Here is a 20,286-nt window from a genome sequence, read left to right as displayed (position 1 = left end):
ACTTTGAAAGAGGCTCTACGCCACAGAAATGTCTACAACTTACCAAAAGTATACATCCCACTTCACTGAGAGCGCATGGAAGTATCACTTGCTGTAGTTGACTAATCCTGGTTTATAGAGTAAAAATGAGACAGATTTTCAACAGGAATCCGATGTGGTGTAATGGCTAACATCGCTGTCTCTCACACAGCAGCTCGGGGTTCGATTCCCCGCATCGGAATTATTTCTTTTTTTTTTCGTTCCTATAAACTCCGGCTTTTCAACCAACTTTGTTGTTGACCGTATTTATCTTCCTTTCAAATTTCTAACATGACTGTCCAACTCCCACTACTACACAGAGACCTCATAATGATATCAGTCTCGTCTATGTACATGATGCGTCATACATTTGCGGAAGAATCGTATCTCTGAAACTTTCGCCGGTTGACCCACTTCACGGATTACCCATTGGCTGATCCTATCTCCTGGGTGTTTCCTACTCCGGGGCTTCGATATAGCTATCTTGTGGTGTAAAATGCTATCATCGACCACTGACAAGTCATGCAGGGGAGGAATTTTATAGGTTCGTTGCGCCTGACAATGACATGGACGTCTACTTCCAACCGCGGAGCTACATGGGTTTGTCACATTGGTTCTAAACATTAAAGCTCCGGGCACTTGTTCAATTTTGTATTGTATTGTACCGCCAGATAGACCTTGTTCGTACCGAAAAGCGATTGTTAGGGTTGATAAATAACCCGAGGCAGTGGAAGTATATCTGGCGGATATGGATCTCGGATACCACTTTGATTTGTCTTATTGATTCTGGATATCGCAGAGTGTTTTGATAACATAGAAGGGATAAGAAACTAGGCCTCCCCACTTAAATTGTGCTTACAGCTAATTTACCTGGAATTGGTTACTACTGCATATATATTTACTGAGTATTTTTTATTGTCTCTTGGTGTGATGCAACTATAAAATGTGGATGGATGTATAATAGCCCCAGGCTTAGTAGACCTATGGTACTCTTACATTCATCACGGGAAACACAACCCCTTTGGCAAAACTACCTTTCATTACGGTGTCTTGAGATCTAACCATAAAACTATAATCTGTCATGGGCGAGTTTTGGATTGCTTCGTTCACGTGACAGATATATTTTTTATTACTGTTAGGAGAGGTTTATAGTCACTACTACAATCACGATCTAACTTGTTCTGTCCATATGGTAGCTTGTGAACCGAACAATGGTTCTATCAGGCTAAAGGGGACATGCCTCTACAGGTTGTAGAGGATAATACATTGTTCCGCAATATGCACTTCAAAAAATGGATGTATGTTTCCACATTCTGGTTTGTGTACTAGTCTCATATATAGAGCGGTTCTGTCCACTCTTGTAGGAAACACACCACACAACCCTGCTAAATTGAAGCTTTCCATGGAAGACGAGATCGGTGGTGTGGGGATAGTGGATCCGTCGCGGGTCCGAAATAGCTATCCAATAATTGGCAATTTAGCATGATCATGGAGTCGTAGGTAGTTGATCTACACGTTCGGCTCAAAGGTTGTTGGAAATGGAGGGTATCCCATATCGTCCCATTTAGGTAAGTAGATAGCCCTAAGTAAACAGCATCAACGCCATGGCTTCTATAATAGCAGGAACAATACCCCTTTTACCGCTGTATTCTCCAGGTTTCATATTATTAGTGACATCGTCTATCTTAGTGGTTTCTTGGCATTATTTACAGCCGGAAGAGATAATCAGACCACTCACTCGACCCGGATAACATCCGATGCTTTCGTCTCTTCGTCGGATATGCTCCCAACTTCTGACATTCCCATTTACCCTGCTATATATATCATTCGTACTAACTACGGCCATTGGAAAGTCACAATTGACATGTCTCCACAAGCGTGGGAACTAGATACCCTCGAGGACGCGGAGGGTCATCTTCAGCGCCTCGATTTCCAGCCATTCCGACTCCAGAACCTCGTCAATGGAGAACTCCTCCCTCACCCCCACGTTAGTTGGATCGATTCTGAGAACCCCAAGACTGGCCTCCGCTTTGCCTGCATCCCCAATAGCACTCCCGAGCAGATCGACAAAGCCGTCAAAGCCGCCGAGGCGGCCTTTCCCTCATGGTCCGCCACACCTCCCTCGCAACGATCACAATACCTCGAGCGCATTGCGTCGCGAATTGAAGAACAGCGAGAATTGTTCGCAGTATGGGAAAGCATCGACCAGGGGAAGACGTTGGCGCGAGCGAGAGTGGAGATCGATCGCGCGGTGTCGAGTTTCCGGTATGGCCACTCCGATCCATTCCCGAAAGCTATGCTCCGTGAATTAACGTATGACGAGATAGATATTTTGCGACATACATCCTACACCAACAGACCCTTACCCGATTTACAGATACAAACGTTTTGACGTATGAACATCGCTCGCCGAAGGGCATATTCGCCCTCATCGCACCATGGGACATGCCATTATGTCAACTTACATGGAAGATCGCGCCGTGTCTAGCCTTCGGATGTACAGCCGTCGCGAAGCCGAGTGAAGTGACTAGCATGACAGCCTATCGTGAGTACTACTACTTCATCTAATCACTACACCCGGCAAACCTAACAGATTTCCAGTCTTATCACTCGTTTTCCAAGCCGTCGGCCTTCCCCCAGGCGTAATCAACCTAGTCTACGGAGCCGGCAATCCTACTGGCTCAGCCCTCATCTCCCATCCCCTCGTCAATGGTATCTTTTTCACCGGCAGCACAACCACCGGCCGGCAAATCCGCCGCGACACCGTGGACGACATCGGAAAACACCTCTCCCTCCAACTAAGCTCAAAGAACTCCACACTCATATTTGACGACGTCGACATGCACAACGCCGTCGCGACGGCGGCAGCAGCAGCCTTAGAGAACCAAGGCGAGGTATAGCCCGTTCAATTCTCCCCTAGTACAACCCTTCAAGCCACATGACTAACGAGATCTAGATCTGTCTCTGCGCCTCACGAATCTACGTCCAGAGACGAATCTGGTCCGAGTTCGTATCGCGCTTCGTCGCACACGTCAGAGAGCATTACGTGCTAGGGAATACAGTCGGCGCTGTGGTTTCCATAGCGCACTATAATAAGATCCGGTCGTACCTGGTATTAGCGGCCGAGGATCCGGTCAGTGTTTTCCATCTGGGGTCTATACCGCCGGAGAATCCGGAGGGGGGTTTCTGGGTTGAGCCTGCTGTTTTGACAGTGTCGGAGGAGAGTCCGTTGTTGACGGAGGAGATTTTTGGTCCTGTTGTTACGCTCACACCGTTTGATACGGAGGAGGAGGTGATAAGAAAGGCTAATTGGAGCCAGTATGGGCTGGCTAGTATATTGTTGACTAGGGATGGGGGGCGCATGCGACGGGTGGGGGAGAGGCTAGAGGCTGGGTTGGTTTGGGTGAATTCTTGGCTGGAGCAGGAATTGGGGACGCCGTATGGGGGGATGAAGGACTCAGGTATCGGACGTGAGGGGGGTGAGCATATTAGGGAAGTATTTACTTCTGTGCGGACGTTGCATATTCCTCAGGTATAGACGATATAGATGGGGGGGTTGTACTGGGTTGTACTGGGTTTCTTCGGGTTAGATCTGTGAGTGTCGGCCTTTTTCAGTTTTGTCTTCGTGTATTGCATAGATGTTTGTGTTTTAGCCTGCCCAGTGTTTGGGTGATAATCTGATAGTAGTCTCTATAGCACGTTACATTAGATATAAGGCGTGCTTCTGCCATGTGGCAAGTATCACCCAAAGCGGCTCCTCGCGCTGCAGCCCCCTCGATGTGGACATAGAGACAACGCTTAACATATCTAAGAATATCTGGGGCAAATTGAGCAATGTATCAATTAGTACAGATTTGTTGTCTAGTCCGTGAATCAAAAACGTCTTCGCGACCCAGCGGGGGATGGCATCTTTCCACCGTTAAATTTGAAAGGCGAAAACAATCCCTTAATTGCTTCACTGACTGTTCCCATGTATCTTCCTTGGACAGTATAAAAAGAATGTAAAACCCGATATATTCCAGTGTTTCTCTAGAATTGTGGATAGTGTGTGATAAGGAGTTGGGTGAAATTATAATATCCCTAAGTACCTGCCGTAGCAGCCGTAGCAGCCGAGCCTGGGGATAAACAATGATCTAAGGCCACTCCAAATAGCGGGAAAAAATCACATAATCTTAAGATACGCTGAGTTTCTTCATATCACAATTTAGAAAATAGAGGAGTCATCTCGGGGGTATTCGATATTTTGTGGGAATTTGATGCGCTGAAGACGGTATACATTAGATACGTTAGAGGCTATTGGACCATTATCCCACCAAGAGAAATGCCATAAGAATCTTATATTGACGTCAAAAAGGTCACTGATTCAAGGTTTGGGGGTGAAGAGTACTGGAGAGTGGTGGCTACAGTGCGTGCTGGTGCCATCCTCGTCCTCCGGCCGACGCAGGTGAAACATGGAAATAAGCGACGACTCACCAGCAACTAATACACAAACCCCAGCCTATACGCCCGTAGTTATAGACTCATATAAAATTCCTACTACCCCTCAACAATAACAAAAGTCCTGAAGAGGGGAACATACTAATTAGTGGCGGCCACGTACCCTTATCTTCCATCTAACTTTCTCAGCAAGTCGCGGCTTAGGTCTTACCCTATGCAATGAATAAATACTTATATTCCTCACCAAGTCCCTCCAAACGCATTACGCCTTCGTCAAATGCAGTCTAAACATGGCCCGTCTCCAGAGCAAAATAGCCCCGTCCCGCTACAATCCCAAACACTGGGCTTAAATTTATAAAAACCCAGCACCGATCGCCGGGCGAATGAGGCTCCTGCTTTAACATCTGCGTAATCCCATACTTGCATTCTAGGAATACGAACTTGGTATAGACTCGCAAAGCCGTGACCAGGCCCTCTCGTCTACGTCATTAACACGGGCTGGAGTCCGCACTTCGATGGCTATTCCGGCGTTACTCACCATATTACAGATTGTCACTCAAGCTTTGGGTCATTCGTATAATATGTAGCACTTACATATCCAATCGGCCGAATCTCGCTTCATCAGCCTGTACCGCTCTCTCCATTTGCTTAGCTTCGCTGACACCTGTCTGTGCAAAGATGGCCTGTCCTCCAGTTTTCATCATAGCATCATGGGTAGTAATCTTGACCTCTTGCTGAACTAGGGATTGGGCTGTTGGCGATAGGTCCGCACAGACGATGTGCGCTCCTTCTTTCGCGTAGCGGAGAGCGATCGCCCTTCCTACGCCTGAGGAGGCACCAGTGATGAGGGCTTTCGTATGTTGTATCCTAGGTTTTTGGTGGTGGCTGGATGACAGGGGCTGATGTATGAGTATAGAAGCTTACTGCGCGCCCAAAGGGCGGTTAGCAATTTGAATAAACAGGTTGCTTTGGATTACGCCTCTAATCGAATCCATGTGAATGCACTGTGTTCCGGGGGTATGCTCTGTCCTGTTGTAATGGCTGAGTATCTAGTATCGCTCTTATACAGATAGTCCCGTGCAGCGATTCGAACGGCTACGTTATGTGACATTTAGGAGCAGGATGCTTCATCGTCTGCGTTAGAAATACGACGCGGGCAACCGTTTAAAGCGTTTAGTGATCCAGATGATATCGCACGGGTGGCGGTGGTGTTGTGTTCGCTAGCGATGACGCCAGCTTGGTGACGGGAGTTTGTTTGCCGGTAGATGGAGGTTTCATAGCTCATTAGAGATATTTAAGTAGTACAAAAACAAAAGTGGAAAAAGACGTAATTGATCTGAGATGGTGGCTTCGGCCTAAATGTACACTTTTCATCCCTATCGTTCTCATCCTGTCTAGATTGACGTCTTATTTTATCGCATCTTACAACAATGTTTAGGCCGTTGAAAATACACAGGAAATTCCTCTTTTGGACGTCGCCGCTTAAATTAGTAGAGTGCTCAGAGGCTTTGCTCAGTTATTATATGGTCCGCTCAGTGATCTACGACAAATAGTTAAGTTTATCAAGTCATATATGAAGTTGTACAAATAGAAATTTAATAAAGGTTAGTTTGAGTTGGTATAGTATTCATTCAGAAGGATAAGATATTCAAGGATAAAAATTAAAATAATACAACGATTGTACTAATAAAATAAGGCAAGAAAGGAAAGATGCGTCTCCTGGTCACGAGCTTCACCAATACCCTGAGTACTCAATTTTTCACAAGAGAACTTTTGGTTCGTAAAGATCTGATAATATCTCCAACAGGATCGGCGCTCCAAATATATGGGAAGGCTTCGGTGTGCCAGGATGTCTGATTCCCACGTTACTCGGTGTATCCAACAGACGTTGATCGATTTCAAAGCGGATGGGGGTGGATGATCGCAACCAAAAGCTTCCAAGGAGCGGCTCCTGGCAGTTGCCTAATCGGAGGTCTGTTCCTCGTATCCCATAGCCGGTGCTCAAAAGAAAAGAGAAAAACCAAATATCTCGCAGGCTAAAGAAGGGCTTGATGGGCGAAGTTGCGGCGGACGGAGGAGATAATTATCCCGCAGCCATGAGCAAAACATCAGGGTCGCGCCCACAAACACGATGACAGCAATGATTTAAAGAGCACAATAGCTCAGCAGCGGACTGCATATAATTTTCGCTCCTAATATTGCAGCAGTTCGCTAGAACAAATTGCCCAGCAGCAAGCGGCGCTTCCAACCATGCGGACGCCGTCGCTGAATTTTATTACGTTGCATTGTCCGTCTTAACTTCGTCCCTCAACAACTTTCCATGCAGATTATTTCAGCGATTAGAGGTCGGTCGGCTTAGTGCATATATTAGTTTTCTCAGTATGCTAGGCCTGATTGTTCTCTACCTATACGGGAACTTGGAGGCGGTTGACGCCTATTTCTTCGGCGCGAGCGCGTCTACTGAACCCGGACTCAACACGTTCGTTGTTCCATTATAGCCTATGGGTCTGTTGGTGCATCCTGACTTGACCCGTTCTACACAGAATCGATGAGAAGGATCTAATGGCGTATCAGCAGTTGTACATATACATCATTCCGATCATCAGCAACCTCGGGTTCATCAACATCTGGTGGTGGTGGTCCGTCTCCGCTGGTTTGAGAAGCGGTTGAAGGCAGAAGGTATCACTTGCGTGCTCGAACAATCAAAGAAGGAACAAAACTGAGAATAATCCAAATAAAACAGCCCCGAACCTTCTCTAATGATGGCCACGCAGAATCAGCAAAGTGACATCAGACCAGGGAAAGGTCCTGTCAGGCCCACAGGAGTTTGTTGGTCTCCTGTTAAAGGTCGGTATTGTTCATTATTGTTCAGAGGCGATCCTCGTGATGATAGGATCAAGGTCATACCAAAAGGAACGACCAGCTCCCAACTTGCGCCTTACCAGCATCTCTTTTGACGGCGATATAAAACAGGATTTCCACTTGACAAAAGCCCGGACGGAAGCCTCTCGAGCACTAGACCAGAACATCAAGGACACGCTTTTTCATGGTGACACTGTATCACATCAACGTGTTGCTTCTATGTTCGCTGTCAGTGAACCCTCCAGCGGGGGCCAAAAACATCAATCATCGACTACACGGAAGAGATATCTCTCTCTCAGTAACTAGATCTACCTGAACTCTCTTCATATGCAACCCTTGGACAGAATTCACAATTCCGTAACATGGCTGCAGAGGGCCGAGAAATCCTCGGTGGTATTGAATATCGTAGTCTTAAGCTGTTGCTAAAGATTGCCACTGGTTAGTCTACCGGGCTTGAATGGGTATTTATTTGAGCTGATGTAGTCAAAAGGTTATTTCTTCGGGCTCCATATTTTTGGCGCAATTTGCCTCGTCGGTTGGATTCAGCATGTAAATCTGAAGTACCGCCAATACCTAGATGAATGTGGGCAAGGTACTGTCAGGTAGTATGTTTTTACTGCAGAACATGGCAGCCCCGCTCATTATTTCTACTATACAGGGGATTATATTCCGCGCAAACGATGGTAGATAACCTTGGCTTTACACTTACACCCGACTCCATGATCATGTTCCAAGATGCAATGTTTCCTATGATTATTATGAGTTTCCTTGCTTGCTTCGACTTGTCATTTGGGCTGTGGCTAAAGTTGTCCCACGGAACTCGTCTGTTCAAGAAACTCTATACTTCTTGCTAAAGCACACTCGCCGCTGCTAAACGCTTCTTTTCCCCAGTGGGCCAACGTGGGCTCTCTTTGGGATTCTATTTGCTATGAACTTAATTGATGTTATCTTGATTATAGTCCTGGATCTTAATACTCCTGCTGTCAACAACCTACCCGCTGGGCCACGTGTTCTGGCCTCTATATTTCAGGCAGCATCAGCTCGACACACCGGAACATCGACATTTGACCTGGCAGAGGTAAACCCAGCTGTTCAATTCAGCTTGCTGATTATGATGTACATTGCCATTTTCCCCATTGCTATTAGCATTCGAGCGTCAAACACATATGGAGAGAAGGCTCTAGGAGGATATCCCATGGATAGCGAGACTGATGAAAGCAATGGAAAACATATATTTTAACTCACATCCGCAACCAGCTTACATTTTGTCTGTGGTATATCTTCCTAGGAGCATTCTGCATCTGTATCGCTGAGGTAGAGAAGATTGTGGATGTTATAGATCCGGTTTGCGTTTTCTATCTTGTTTTCCCGTTAGCACTACTAACTTGTGGTAGATCTTCTCAGTTTTCCTAGTGCTCTTTGAGGTAACGTCAGCGTAGTGAGTATCTCCATAAAGCCAGTTCTCTAAGAGCACACGTACTGCGCAGGCTTAAAGGCTTAACCTCTTTCTTCAAAGTGGAAATGTTGGGCTCAGTCTTGGGTATCCGACAGTGATGACATCCCCTGAGCGGCGAGTTTACTACGTTCAGCAAATTGGTGATATGTGCAATGATGATCGGGGGACGCCACCGAGGCTTACCTTGCCAACTTGACCGCGCTATTTTACTCCCTAATGAACGCCTGGTGCGGGACGATAGTGGCAATGACCTAAAGTCTGCAAATTCGACTGTTACCGCAGAATAACCAGTACCACACCAGTCAACACCGCGCCGGCAAACCTCAACCTTTGTGGAATGAAGTATGTAAAATGTGAGAAGAGCAGTATCGGCGGAGAGATTAGGTGTATTTTAACCTTCGACGAACCGGAGAACAAGTCGCGAATATAAGGATGCTGGCACAGCCAAAGATTTAGTGTGGCTGGATTATTGAGCCCATAAACTTCGGGCCGAAGCTGCAGTACGATTTCTCTGGAAGAACAATATTATCGTATTAACTCATGTTGTCTGCCTTGCCGATGATCGCAAGCACCACCAACTTCGGCATTCTCAAGCTAACTTGCACAGTCTGGTAGAGAAATTTCCTTATCTCCTTAGAGGGGTAACCCTTAGCAGCGTAATACAAATCAGTCAGAAACCAAATTTAGCCTCGTCATTTGAACCATGATAAAATCTATGGATGTAATGTGTCATACATGTGGCTGAGCTGCATGGTGCCCCGCACTTGCATGATTCTTTGCCCCCGAGGCTGGATCTTTTCTTCCTATATATGGTCCATAGCGTAGCATACATAGCACGACACACTATCTTTAATACTTGATGTTTACCATCAATCTCAATTTATGCCAGCCCCTGAATAACGCACGCCTGAATCGAAGGGATATCTGAATAACTAATAAACTGCTTTCAGAGGAGTTCGCACTCTACTGATACTATATACTTTACGAGGTAATGCCACCCAAGAATAAGGAATATTATGCCATTCTTTCTGGACGACTTGATGAACCCACAATATTTTCATCATGGTATATTTACCTAGTCAGCATATGAGGATCTCGCTAAGTCTCTTCCGCAGGGGCGATGCCCACCCTCGCATGACTGGATGCGATTCGCGAAACAAGAGCTTCTACACTCTCCAAGAAGCACAGTCTTTTATGGAGGAGAACGGGGTAAATCGGCCTACACTGGTAATCAAGGATGGGGCCGGAAAGACAACGCCATTACGAGGTGATAAAGCCTTCTACGCAGTCGCCAATGGCAGTAACCCGGGTATCTATCCCTACTATTAGTACGTTGGGTCAGCTCTAAACGTATAAAAGAATTTACTCATAAATAGTGACAGTGGGAAAACAGAGCCAAAGGTCAAAGAATACTCAGGTGCTTGCTATAAGCACTTCAGGACACGTGCCCAGGCAGAAGCATTTATCGAAGATTGGAAAAACGCCTATGCCGATGTTTGCCGGAGAGAAATAAAGGCGGAATTAGATCGAGGCTTCAGACCACCTGATATGAAGCTTAATCTCGATATCTTGCGAGAACTCCTATATATGACATAAGTGAAGGTACCACGAACAAAACCAAGAACTTGGGCGTGGACAAAGGGTAGTTAAAGCTGAGTAAAGGGGGTGTAGAGCGCATATTTATTTCATTAAATTGAGGATAAGGAAATTTATATTACAGAGGGTCTATCTTTGCCTGAAATGATTCGTGCCTTGTTTCTTACATCATACCATAATTCTATTTGAGGAAAGTTTTTCTGAAAGACGAAGGCAATAGATTTTCAAGATGCCTATGTTATAAACTAGAAAGATCAGAGGGGGTAGGTGAGAGCCCTTTCACTGAGCAACATTGAGAAAGGCTGAGAAAGCTTGTAAATTACTGATATTCAACACTATCTACATAGTCTTAATATCATTTACTAGTCGTGGCGGATACCCCTGAAACGAATATATAAAAAAACAGCGCCAGTGCTGTCATTATTCTGCCATAACTTTGTAATGTTTAATGAGTTTGGACTTGACTCTGATACATCGCCAGTCTTAAATTCGTTAGGCGTACAATGACTACATATCATAGATATTGCCAATAGAGCCGCTTTAAGCCAAAATGAGACTTGAAATTCTCGCCGCATCCTATACCAACACAACTCCCCCAAGGTCGCCGAATGGACCTGTCATCAAGGCCCATCCGACCTATATGTCTCCAGAAATCCGAATCCGCCACCGTCACTGGCGGAGTGAGTCCTGCCCTGAAAAGAAAAAAAGAAAAAGAAAAGAAAAAGCTAGCTGGTAGTTTATCTCACGTCTAGCACGCCCATAGGAATGACGGGGCTCAAAGGAGCTGATCTTGGACCCTCAGGAGAACGATGAGAAGTAGGCAGGTGAACTCACTCCTCAGTTTAACTCTCAAAGGAAACATCTCGAAAAGCCCCGACATGGAAAAGAAAAGAAACTATGCAAGCCTCGCGTACTTAATGCGAGAGTAGACTAGTGCTTCTCCAATAGGTTTTCAAGTTGGTTAGGATCATTGAAAGACCACGTAGTCGAGGGTTACTCGCCGCCACAAGGTAACGGACATTTGGATTCGAGCTACACAAGAGAAAGCCCTTCAGTCACCAGTCTTATTGACGGTTTGAATCAGCACTTTTTCCGTTTTTATGCCTTCAATCTTGCAGCACTCTTCTTCCCGTTGTTTCCGGAGGTAGACTTTAGTGCTGGATTGTGCGGTATACAACCTTTTGTCCAGACATGGTGCACATGACTGGCCTGGGGCTTTTGACCCAATGTATCGCGTCGGAGACTTTGTCCCTTCCTGACACGCAACTGCAGTAGTAAGTCACTGATTTCTAGGTCCTCGGCGTAGTCAGACCATCGCTCTGGAAGGAGGCTATCCTGGGATGACAACTGATCTCATGCCTAAAGCAGCATAATTTCTTTGCAGTGTACCTACTGTTGATCGCGGCGGCATCCTCCGGTTCTACGTGAGTAAGCGAAGATGGGAATAAAGTGAGGCCCGATGTATGAGGCATCAGATGAACTTCGTTTGGTTTGTCTGCTTCTCAGTCTCTTTTGTAAGCAGATCTACCTGTCCTTCAACACCCATATAATAAAATTGAAGCTATTTAAATCCCTACGCACAAAATTGTGAACTGTATGAGTGGATCTCCTTAATAAATGAAGTGCGGGAAGGGATGATCTAGACGTTGAGCGGAAAGTCAAAACCTTCGAGCTGTCTAAAAAATCTGGTATATATACAGCATGTCGGTCAATTCTAATATTAGTTTGTTGCCGTGCTAGTGGCGCCGACCTACGGAAGAGTTCAAATGACTATGGTTATAGTAGAAAGAATCAATCACGTAGAGTTTATAAAATGCGATGCAAGCGAGCAGTTCAATTAGTTTACTTGTCAAGGTGATGAAGTAGGTCCACGGGGCACATTGAATCCGTGATTTTTTACACAGGCTTTTGGATTCCACGCAGGGTAATCATGTACAAAGTCTAAGAGAGACAGTCTCGCCAAGATTGATTAAATGGCCACGAGGCTTTGAGTAAGCTAAGCGTCTCCTTGCTGAACAAATCAAAGGAATCTGTGTTGAGGTACATATAATAAACCTTGGCACCTGAATACGATGCCGATGAACCATTTCGGGCATTGTTTAATTTGTACTTCTCGGTAATAGATCCTGTGCGACGCCGATTGAGCTCTCTGAGATATACCGAAAAACAATTTCTAAACCCAACCGTATGTCTTACTAGTACACAAGCTGATCGCAATCCACCAGCATGCACCGAGGCGGCACTTCCTCCAGCTGAGCGAAAGAGACAACACATCATCTTCCGAGCACAGGCCAGATAATGGCCACCGAACATTGAGACAATAACCGGATTGCCAGTCCAGTTCCACAGACCAATCTTGCGGGGAACCCCAACTTTCACATCCCCACACTTACCTGACTTGTTATGTGATCAGCGGTGGGATGCAAGGGCGTCTGACGGCGAATAACACGCGGTCCCACGGAGAAACCGAGTCGGTTTCTACCGCTTACGATGATGTATACTGTGCGTATATGTCACAATACGATACTCCACCTACAGGGGTGCAAGGCAAACGTGTACCGTGCCAGCGAGGCATTCTTCGGGTCTTCGGCAAGACAATGTCAACCCGATGGCTCAAAATGGCGCATCTCTGCCACGCGCAATCTTATTACACTTCGGCCTGGGATTCGCATTAGCTATATACCTCCTAACTGTGTTTCAGGGGGCTGGACACTTGTATCCTGTGGCGTTCGAGCATCTATAGCATGTGTCTCTGGCTTTGGAGAAGGGAGTAAAGTCTAACGTGAAGCCTATATACAGAAATAACGGATACCTAGTAAATATATGCTAGCGAGTATCATATGTCTTAAAGAAGTATACATGAAGTTCTGGAGTGTTGGAGTAACCCTATACTCCGAGGAAAGCGACCCGAGGAAATCGAGAAACTTACGCGATTAGGCAATACCTTGCTAACTAAGGGATCTACGCCGTGCCTCAAATCACACAACATTCGAATCCCACGTCTCCTTGACAATTTTTATTATCCCATAATATTCCTTTCTGATCAATGCCAATTGTGCCCATGGGGTTAGTGAGGGTTGTTTCCCCGGAGGATGTCGGTCTGGTACCACTCACGGGAAGTTTTAACCGATATGCTTCAGATTCGAGGCAAAATCTTCAAAAAAAACCCTAAAAAAATGCACGGAAATAGGGTTCCAACTAGGGGAAATAGAATTTTCTGGGATCTACAGCGGTACCACTTACTTTTAGCCTCTGACACGGTTGCATCCAAAAATAAGTGGCGGCCGGTCTGACTAATAATGCAGGCAAAAAAAAATCATGCCATGGGAATCAATTCGATAAGAATATTTCTTCACCCATGAATTCTTGGCGTTGATAAGAATCAATTATAAAATAACAAATGGTAATTAGATCGCCTGGAGACAGAGAGATAGTATGGGGGCGCAAATTCTGGAGACTCTGGAGAAAGATAAACCTGTAACACTTAGCAGAACTCCAATATAGGCGAGAATTCATAACGTTAAAACGTAGAGATCACTTGCGGAAAACGGATTTCTACCGAAACCCTGAGTAATGGAATGCCCTCCGGGCCAATCAGCAAGGAGATCGGGGGCAAAAGCTTTTCGAGTGGGCCCAAACTGTTACTTAATTTTTCTCGATATCAATTCCCATTGGCCCTACCGGTACCTCCCGCCCACCAGCCGCATGCAATATGTGGATCCACAGAGCTTGAATCTGCGCCTATTAAATGCAGTCATTCGGGAAAGTTTCGGGAAACTGTATAAACCATGACTAAATGCGGTGCCTGCAACCAGCAACTGTGGGATGACAATCGAAAGTTTCTTGTTGCGGCGATTTAGTCTCGGCGGCCATCCTGCAAAGTGATAGATGTATGCACCAGGGCGCATCGTGTGATCTCACGTTTCCCCCAGATTCCTGGCTTTGTTGGTCGAGAACTCGGTCCGCTGACATACCGTGCCGACATTGGCCACCGTGAACTCTAGACTGACTCTGGTCGCGAAGAGGATCGCGTAGAGAGAACGGGATCTCAACACCGTGACCCACCGGGGGCTGTGAGAATTTTCTCCCGCCGCGGACTCCCTCAACGTCTGTTCTTATCTCCAGGCCCGGTCTTCGGCGGAAATAAGAGAATAATCTTATATCTTCTTCCACGACTTCTGGACTTCTTCTACTTCTTCATTTCTTAACCCGTCTTTGATCGTTGACAGGAGAGGATAACTTTACTGTTTGATATCTCTCCACCCCTCGGTTCTTTTCGCCCCGCAATACTTCAGAGCCGGAGCAAGATGTTGATGGAAGGCGTCCCTCCACCCTCGGACTCCATCGAGAACAAGCATGGCGGAGACCCTATGTACCAGGACGATGATTTGAAGGCGGAAGTTGACAATACCCCATACGATGACCCATTTGGCAACGAGGCCACGGCAGAGGTGAAGTACAAGACGCTGAAGTGGTGGTAAGTTCTGGCCTTCGTACCCTGTTAGGACAAGGATGAATTAAGCTAACGTCTCAGGCAATGTGGAATGTGTACGTGCAGCGGTCGAATGATCTCCATCGAGACTACGGAATAGCTAACAGTACTAGTCATGATCGCTGAGTCGGTCTCCCTCGGAGTCTTATCTCTTCCAGCGGCCCTCGATGCGCTGGGCTTTGTCCCGTGAGTTCCCCAAAATACCACACTTACACCCTTGCTCTGACATTCACCTGATAGGGCACTCATCCTAATTGTTGGCCTGGGTATTCTGGCCCTCTACACTGGAATGATCATTGGCCAATTCCGCGAGCGCCACCCACATATTCACAACCTTGCTGATGCCGGTGAGATCCTCATGGGCCGATTCGGCCGGGAATTGTTCGGTCTGGGCCAGATCCTGTTCTCCATTTTCATCATGGGCAGTCACATCGTCACCTTCACTGTGATGATGAACACGATCACCGAGCACGGCACTTGCTCCATTGTTTTCAGTATCGTGGGCATGGTGATTTGCCTGGTACTCTCCTTGCCTCGTACGATCAAGAACATGACCTACATCTCCATCGCCTGTATGTTTCCCTGCCAGCGGGACAAGAAAAATTGAAAAATGAGCTAACCAAGCCCTTCAGCCTTCCTGAGCATCTTCTCCGCAGTGATGATCACCATGATCGGTGTGGGCGTCCAATACAAGGGTGGTGACAACATCTACGCCACCCAGGAAGTCGGCCTGTACCGCGCCTTTACGGCCGTGACCAACATCGTCTTCGCCTACTGCGCGCACGTGGCCTTCTTCGGTCTGATCGCCGAAATGGAGGAACCCAAGGACTTCACCAAGGCTCTCTGCCTGCTGCAAGGGTTCGAGATCGCCTTCTACGTCACCGCCGCCACAGTCATCTACTACTTCGTCGGCACGGGCGTGGCCTCGCCCGCCCTCGGATCCGCCGGCCCCCTACTCAAAAAGGTGGCGTATGGCGTCGCCATGCCGACCATCATCGGTGCCGGTGTCGTGAACGGCCACGTCGGCCTCAAGTACATCTACGTTCGCATCTTCCGGAAATCTGGCCGCATGCATAAGCGTGACCTCGTGTCCGTTGGATCCTGGGTTGGCATTGGTGTTACTTGCTGGGTGATTGCGTGGATTATTGCCGAGGGTATTCCTAGCTTCCCTAATATTGTCAGCTTGATTGTATGTGTTCTTCTCCCCCTCCCTTTATCCTAGCTGGGATGAGTTGCTGATTGATCACAGAGTTCTTTGTTCGCCAGTTGGTTCACCTACGGCCTCAGTGGAGTTTACTGGTTGCATATGAACTGGGGCCAGTGGTTTTCTTCCCCGAGGAAGATCGTCTTGACCATTATCAACTTCTTGATTTTCTGCATTGGTGGTATTATTGTATGTTGTCTCATTTTTTCTTTTTGGCTCTCAGAAACGAGTATGCTAACTTTGCGTTATAGTGCGGTCTCGGATTGTACGCCTCTGGCAAGGCGATCCACGACGATAGCGCTAGGGCTAGCTTCACCTGCGCCAATACTGCTGATTAAAGGATACAGGCGACATTAATATATCGATATGGTTATTTTCTTGTTAAATATCGGGTTGGGTTTATGTTTGAGCGTCTAACGACTTGCGACATGCTGCATAGATGATCTACGATATGTTAGATATTGATGCTATTATAACGTATGTATATAGACTTGCATTTCGAGTTGGCGATTAGCGCATTATATCTAGATGGTTGTCCATATTATTTTTTCTTGGTTTCCATTCACAAGTACATATTTTTGGGTTGTCGAGAGGATTTTCAACGCGGTCCTATAATATCCTCTATTGATGATGGATCAATAATGTTAATCTATTTCTGACCGATTTGCCCCTTGCCTTGAATCATTGCGATGATCGACGAATCATTGCTCTGTTCGTGGACCGGTAATAAGAGTCCGTCGATCCTTGGAGATATCATGCGGACCGCTGCATTAGCAGGTTCATGATGCCTTTCACCACACCGACATAGCAGAGATCACGAATATGGTGTCCTTCCTTCTTTCTACCTTCGATCGATATTCCAGATGTTGATCTATAGGGTTTCCTTTGAACGGTAGACCGGGCATATCCGGATGATAAAGGTACTGTACGTTCAGCCTTGTAGTGGCCGTAGATAGCGTCTTGTTGACTCTCTGTTCACCGCTGCTAATACCGGGAGGTGTCTGAAGTGTCTATACGTAACTTCGCCAACAGGCGCTGACCTTCAGTTACTCCTTGCGTCGGAAACATGGCTGGCAGAAAGTCAACGTTCTTGTGGACTTCCCTGCTCACTCTATCGACGTACCTCTTGTCTGGGGTACCCTCGCCATTGGCGGTGTGGTATTTCCAGTGAACCCAAATTACTGCACGGAAAAGCTACTACGTCCATTCCGGGATACTAAGACAAAGCCCTCGGTACCCAGCGAGCTCAAGGTCCAGTAGCCTTTGAGGCTGCCAAACGTGCCGGTATCTTCTCTGACCGCGCAGTAGTCCTGGACGAGCTTCAAGGAGATTCGCTCGAGCATTTTGTTGAAAAGGCGGCAAAAAGTTATCATACATCGAGTGTATGGGACTTGTACAGGTGCAGCAACTCAAGCGATAGGAGAGGGCAGGAAGAGGAGGCATAGGAAAGGAAGGCTACGTCAAGGTAACTACCGTATTCTAGGCGGACTATAGATATGGATTTAGATATATGAGTTATTGTGAACCTTCATGAGAAGTACGACCGAAGAGTACAGTTGGTATGATAACTGTATCCAGCGAGAAAGCCCGTATGTTCAATACTTCCAGCTGCGTCAGGATTATCTGAGCCATGGCTCATAGTTACTGACCAAGCCGTGAAATATCCAGAAGAATATGTACATTCATTTTACCATTGGTGGTGCTTATCGCTCAGTGTTAATCCACGCGAGAAGATCTGTGGTATCAAGAAGTGTACTCACTCGAAGCGAACGGTATTTAGAACCTCAAATAGATGGTTTCCAGTCCTAACGATTCTGCGAGCTAAAAGGGTAGAAGTAACGAGCTCCAGGCGTCAGGTCCACCCCCCAATGCCTATGGCAGCTGGGACAGGTGTATACAAAAAAATTTGGTTGTAATCATAAAACAGATTTCTCGGGATAATATATTTGTAACCACTGTTCCGGCGACTGGAGAATTTGGCCATATCCTGAAATCTTGAAAGCCACCCAAAGAGACGCAGGCTGCTTCACATACCATGTGATTAGCGAAGATAGGAAAGCTCGCCTCGCCGTCAATTGTTGCGGATTCCTCGGACACAGCACGGGACATCAGCATAGGCATGGTCTCATAGAAACAAACAATATTGATTCGGGCTCCTTCTTTTCGCTTCTCCAGCAGATTATGGGACGCGACGCATGTACAGAAGCTTCTCGGATCTTGGCTCCAACACACTGATGATTTGAAAGTTTGCCAGCTTGAAGAGGCTGACAATTCGGGCAAATCGTTCGCCCCAGGTAGCCAGATTTGTACCCCGGTGCGGCGTCGCCAGGAAACAAATTCCGGTGGTATACGCTTCAATGCACCGAATATGGTTTCCCCGGCTCTCTCGCGCTGCAGTTAGCGTCTGCTGTACCACCAATCCCCCAAGACTATGCGCAATGAAAACCAGCAGCTGAGTTTCCAGAGTTCGTCAAGCATCCCAGAACTTGGGACTGCTGCGGAGAAACCAACACTTACTGAGCCAGCTTTCTGACAGTCAGACAAGCTTCCCAAGAGGTCTGCAGCGTATCCAGATATCCACTTCTGTACAAACTGGCTCACAGGTGCCACGCATCCGCATTATAGCCGAAAAAGCCTTAATTATTAAGATTAATAATCTACTCCAGAAATTATACAAAATAAGTATTAAGTTTTAGCTTTAATAGCTTTCTACAGATAGTGATAAGAAGAATATATAACTAGAAAAGTCTGGCTATTCTGTCTAACTAGATAGTTACTTATTTAAGATTCTTTATCTAGTAACAGAATTATAAATCTCTCCAGCATGCCCAGGTCCAGAAATTCCAAAGAATAGCTGGAAAAAATTATACTAAGAAGATTTCTGTCCTATCAGAAATCATGCTCTATAACTATATAATTAATTTATAAGATATTAGATATCAGTACTAGTGTCAAGGGTATCTACTATTCAGGGTAGAGGACCTGTCAACTAGGTAAGGGTACGTAGGCTAAAAGAAAGAGAGAGGTCAAAGACAGGCAGTAGATACTATTCAGACAGGAGACTGATTCTTGATCTCCTACTACCGCTAACTGTAAAGGATTACACCTGGGATTAGAAATTCGATACGTAGGATCTTTCCACTAGGTAAAAAGATCCACTATGATCAACTCCGATCGGAGTTGATTTCCCAGGCGCGGTATATATAGTATCGCAACTTGCCAACGGGGCCTTAAGCCTAAGGCTTACCCGTGACAAATCTATTCCATGTTCTGGATAGCAAACCAAATCAGGGATTAGTAGACGATCCAGTCGCCAGACTATATCCCGCACTGCATACTGACCGGATTCTCTCCGGTCCGTCTCCGCGCACGCTTGCACAGCCGCTTGGTTATCCGTGAGTATTATAACCTCTGTCGGTACTTGGGGCCGACTCTCAAGCGCTTCCAGTGCCATGCGGATCTTATCTAGCTCCGCTGCATATACTGTGGTGTAGTGTCCCGTCCAATCGGTCTGTGTAGATCTATATTGAGTGAGGCGCCTCTCAGTACCGCCGCTGCCCCGATCCCTCCTGCGTATCCGCTACCATCGGTGTAGACCCTTAGGTGAGATGTAGGTAGCTGGGCATGTTGCTGGAGTGCTTCGTCTATAGTGCTGGCAGACTGGGTATTTGGCCGAACCCACCAGAGTGCCATTACCACCGATTTAATGGTTTCGATCTGCAGTGGTTGGTTCGGGTCTTCTCCAAGGTCCTGGGCCAGCCGGTGTTCGAGCCGTTGGACTGGGGACAGTGTCGGGGCTTTATCCGATATTCGCTGTCTGGACAGCTGAGCTTCCAGGGTATCTTGCAGTGTTTGGTAGAATGGGGATGCCAGAATCCGTAAACACGTGTCCTCGGTAGCACGCTTAATGACAACCTGCGGAGGTGGGACATGCAGACAGACGTCGAGCGCTGCGCGTGAGGAACCTTGAATGCGCCACCACCCCAGTAGAGTGCCCTGTGTTGAATACTTTCTAGTGTCTTCATGGTCCGCGCTGCTGGCTTTAGTGGCCCCGTGATCCGCGTGTGTACCATGTAAAGTGCCCGTAGAGGAGCTGAGGGGTCGACACTGCTGTGTACATGCGTCGTAAATGAAGTGTGGGAACGCCCCACACCGACCCCATGACCTATGGTATCACGTAACAGCGCAAAGGGGAGTGATGAGCCACTAGTGGGCTATTCA

At 46.7% G+C, this 20,286-nt stretch overlaps 4 protein-coding genes and 1 non-coding gene across 5 annotated transcripts; all 5 read left to right on the top strand.

Moving 5' to 3' along the window:
* Positions 1-148: 148 nt before the first annotated feature.
* Positions 149-220, top strand: BDW43DRAFT_t18. The gene has a single exon. It is a non-coding gene; the product is annotated as a tRNA-Glu (tRNA).
* Positions 221-1,882: 1,662 nt separating this feature from the next.
* BDW43DRAFT_296454 (aldehyde dehydrogenase domain-containing protein) lies at positions 1,883-3,556 on the top strand (the record flags this gene model as incomplete). Its single annotated transcript, XM_032044218.1, has 4 exons — positions 1,883-2,283; positions 2,346-2,563; positions 2,620-2,912; positions 2,975-3,556. 4 exons carry the CDS (start codon positions 1,883-1,885, stop codon positions 3,554-3,556), a joined length of 1,494 nt encoding a protein of 497 aa, XP_031905955.1.
* A 3,280-nt stretch (positions 3,557-6,836) lies between these two features.
* Positions 6,837-7,125, top strand: BDW43DRAFT_306000 (uncharacterized protein; the record flags this gene model as incomplete). The annotated part of the gene is made up of 2 exons (XM_032045925.1): positions 6,837-6,934; positions 6,999-7,125. The coding sequence occupies 2 exons, from the start codon at positions 6,837-6,839 to the stop codon at positions 7,123-7,125; spliced, it is 225 nt and encodes a 74-aa protein (XP_031905954.1).
* Positions 7,126-9,764: 2,639 nt separating this feature from the next.
* BDW43DRAFT_296453 (uncharacterized protein) lies at positions 9,765-10,369 on the top strand (the record flags this gene model as incomplete). Its single annotated transcript, XM_032044217.1, has 3 exons — positions 9,765-9,838; positions 9,889-10,101; positions 10,156-10,369. 3 exons carry the CDS (start codon positions 9,765-9,767, stop codon positions 10,367-10,369), a joined length of 501 nt encoding a protein of 166 aa, XP_031905953.1.
* Positions 10,370-14,676: 4,307 nt separating this feature from the next.
* On the top strand, positions 14,677-16,403 carry BDW43DRAFT_305998 (putative amino acid transporter; the record flags this gene model as incomplete). Its single annotated transcript, XM_032045924.1, has 7 exons — positions 14,677-14,846; positions 14,904-14,917; positions 14,975-15,047; positions 15,102-15,433; positions 15,494-16,050; positions 16,111-16,254; positions 16,317-16,403. 7 exons carry the CDS (start codon positions 14,677-14,679, stop codon positions 16,401-16,403), a joined length of 1,377 nt encoding a protein of 458 aa, XP_031905952.1.
* Positions 16,404-20,286: the final 3,883 nt, after the last annotated feature.

This window comes from Aspergillus alliaceus (genome assembly GCF_009176365.1).
Source record: "Aspergillus alliaceus strain CBS 536.65 unplaced genomic scaffold BDW43scaffold_2, whole genome shotgun sequence".
NCBI lineage: Eukaryota > Fungi > Ascomycota > Eurotiomycetes > Eurotiales > Aspergillaceae > Aspergillus > Aspergillus alliaceus.
Note: the sequence above shows the minus strand (reverse complement) of the source record. Positions and strands in the feature narration are given on the sequence as shown.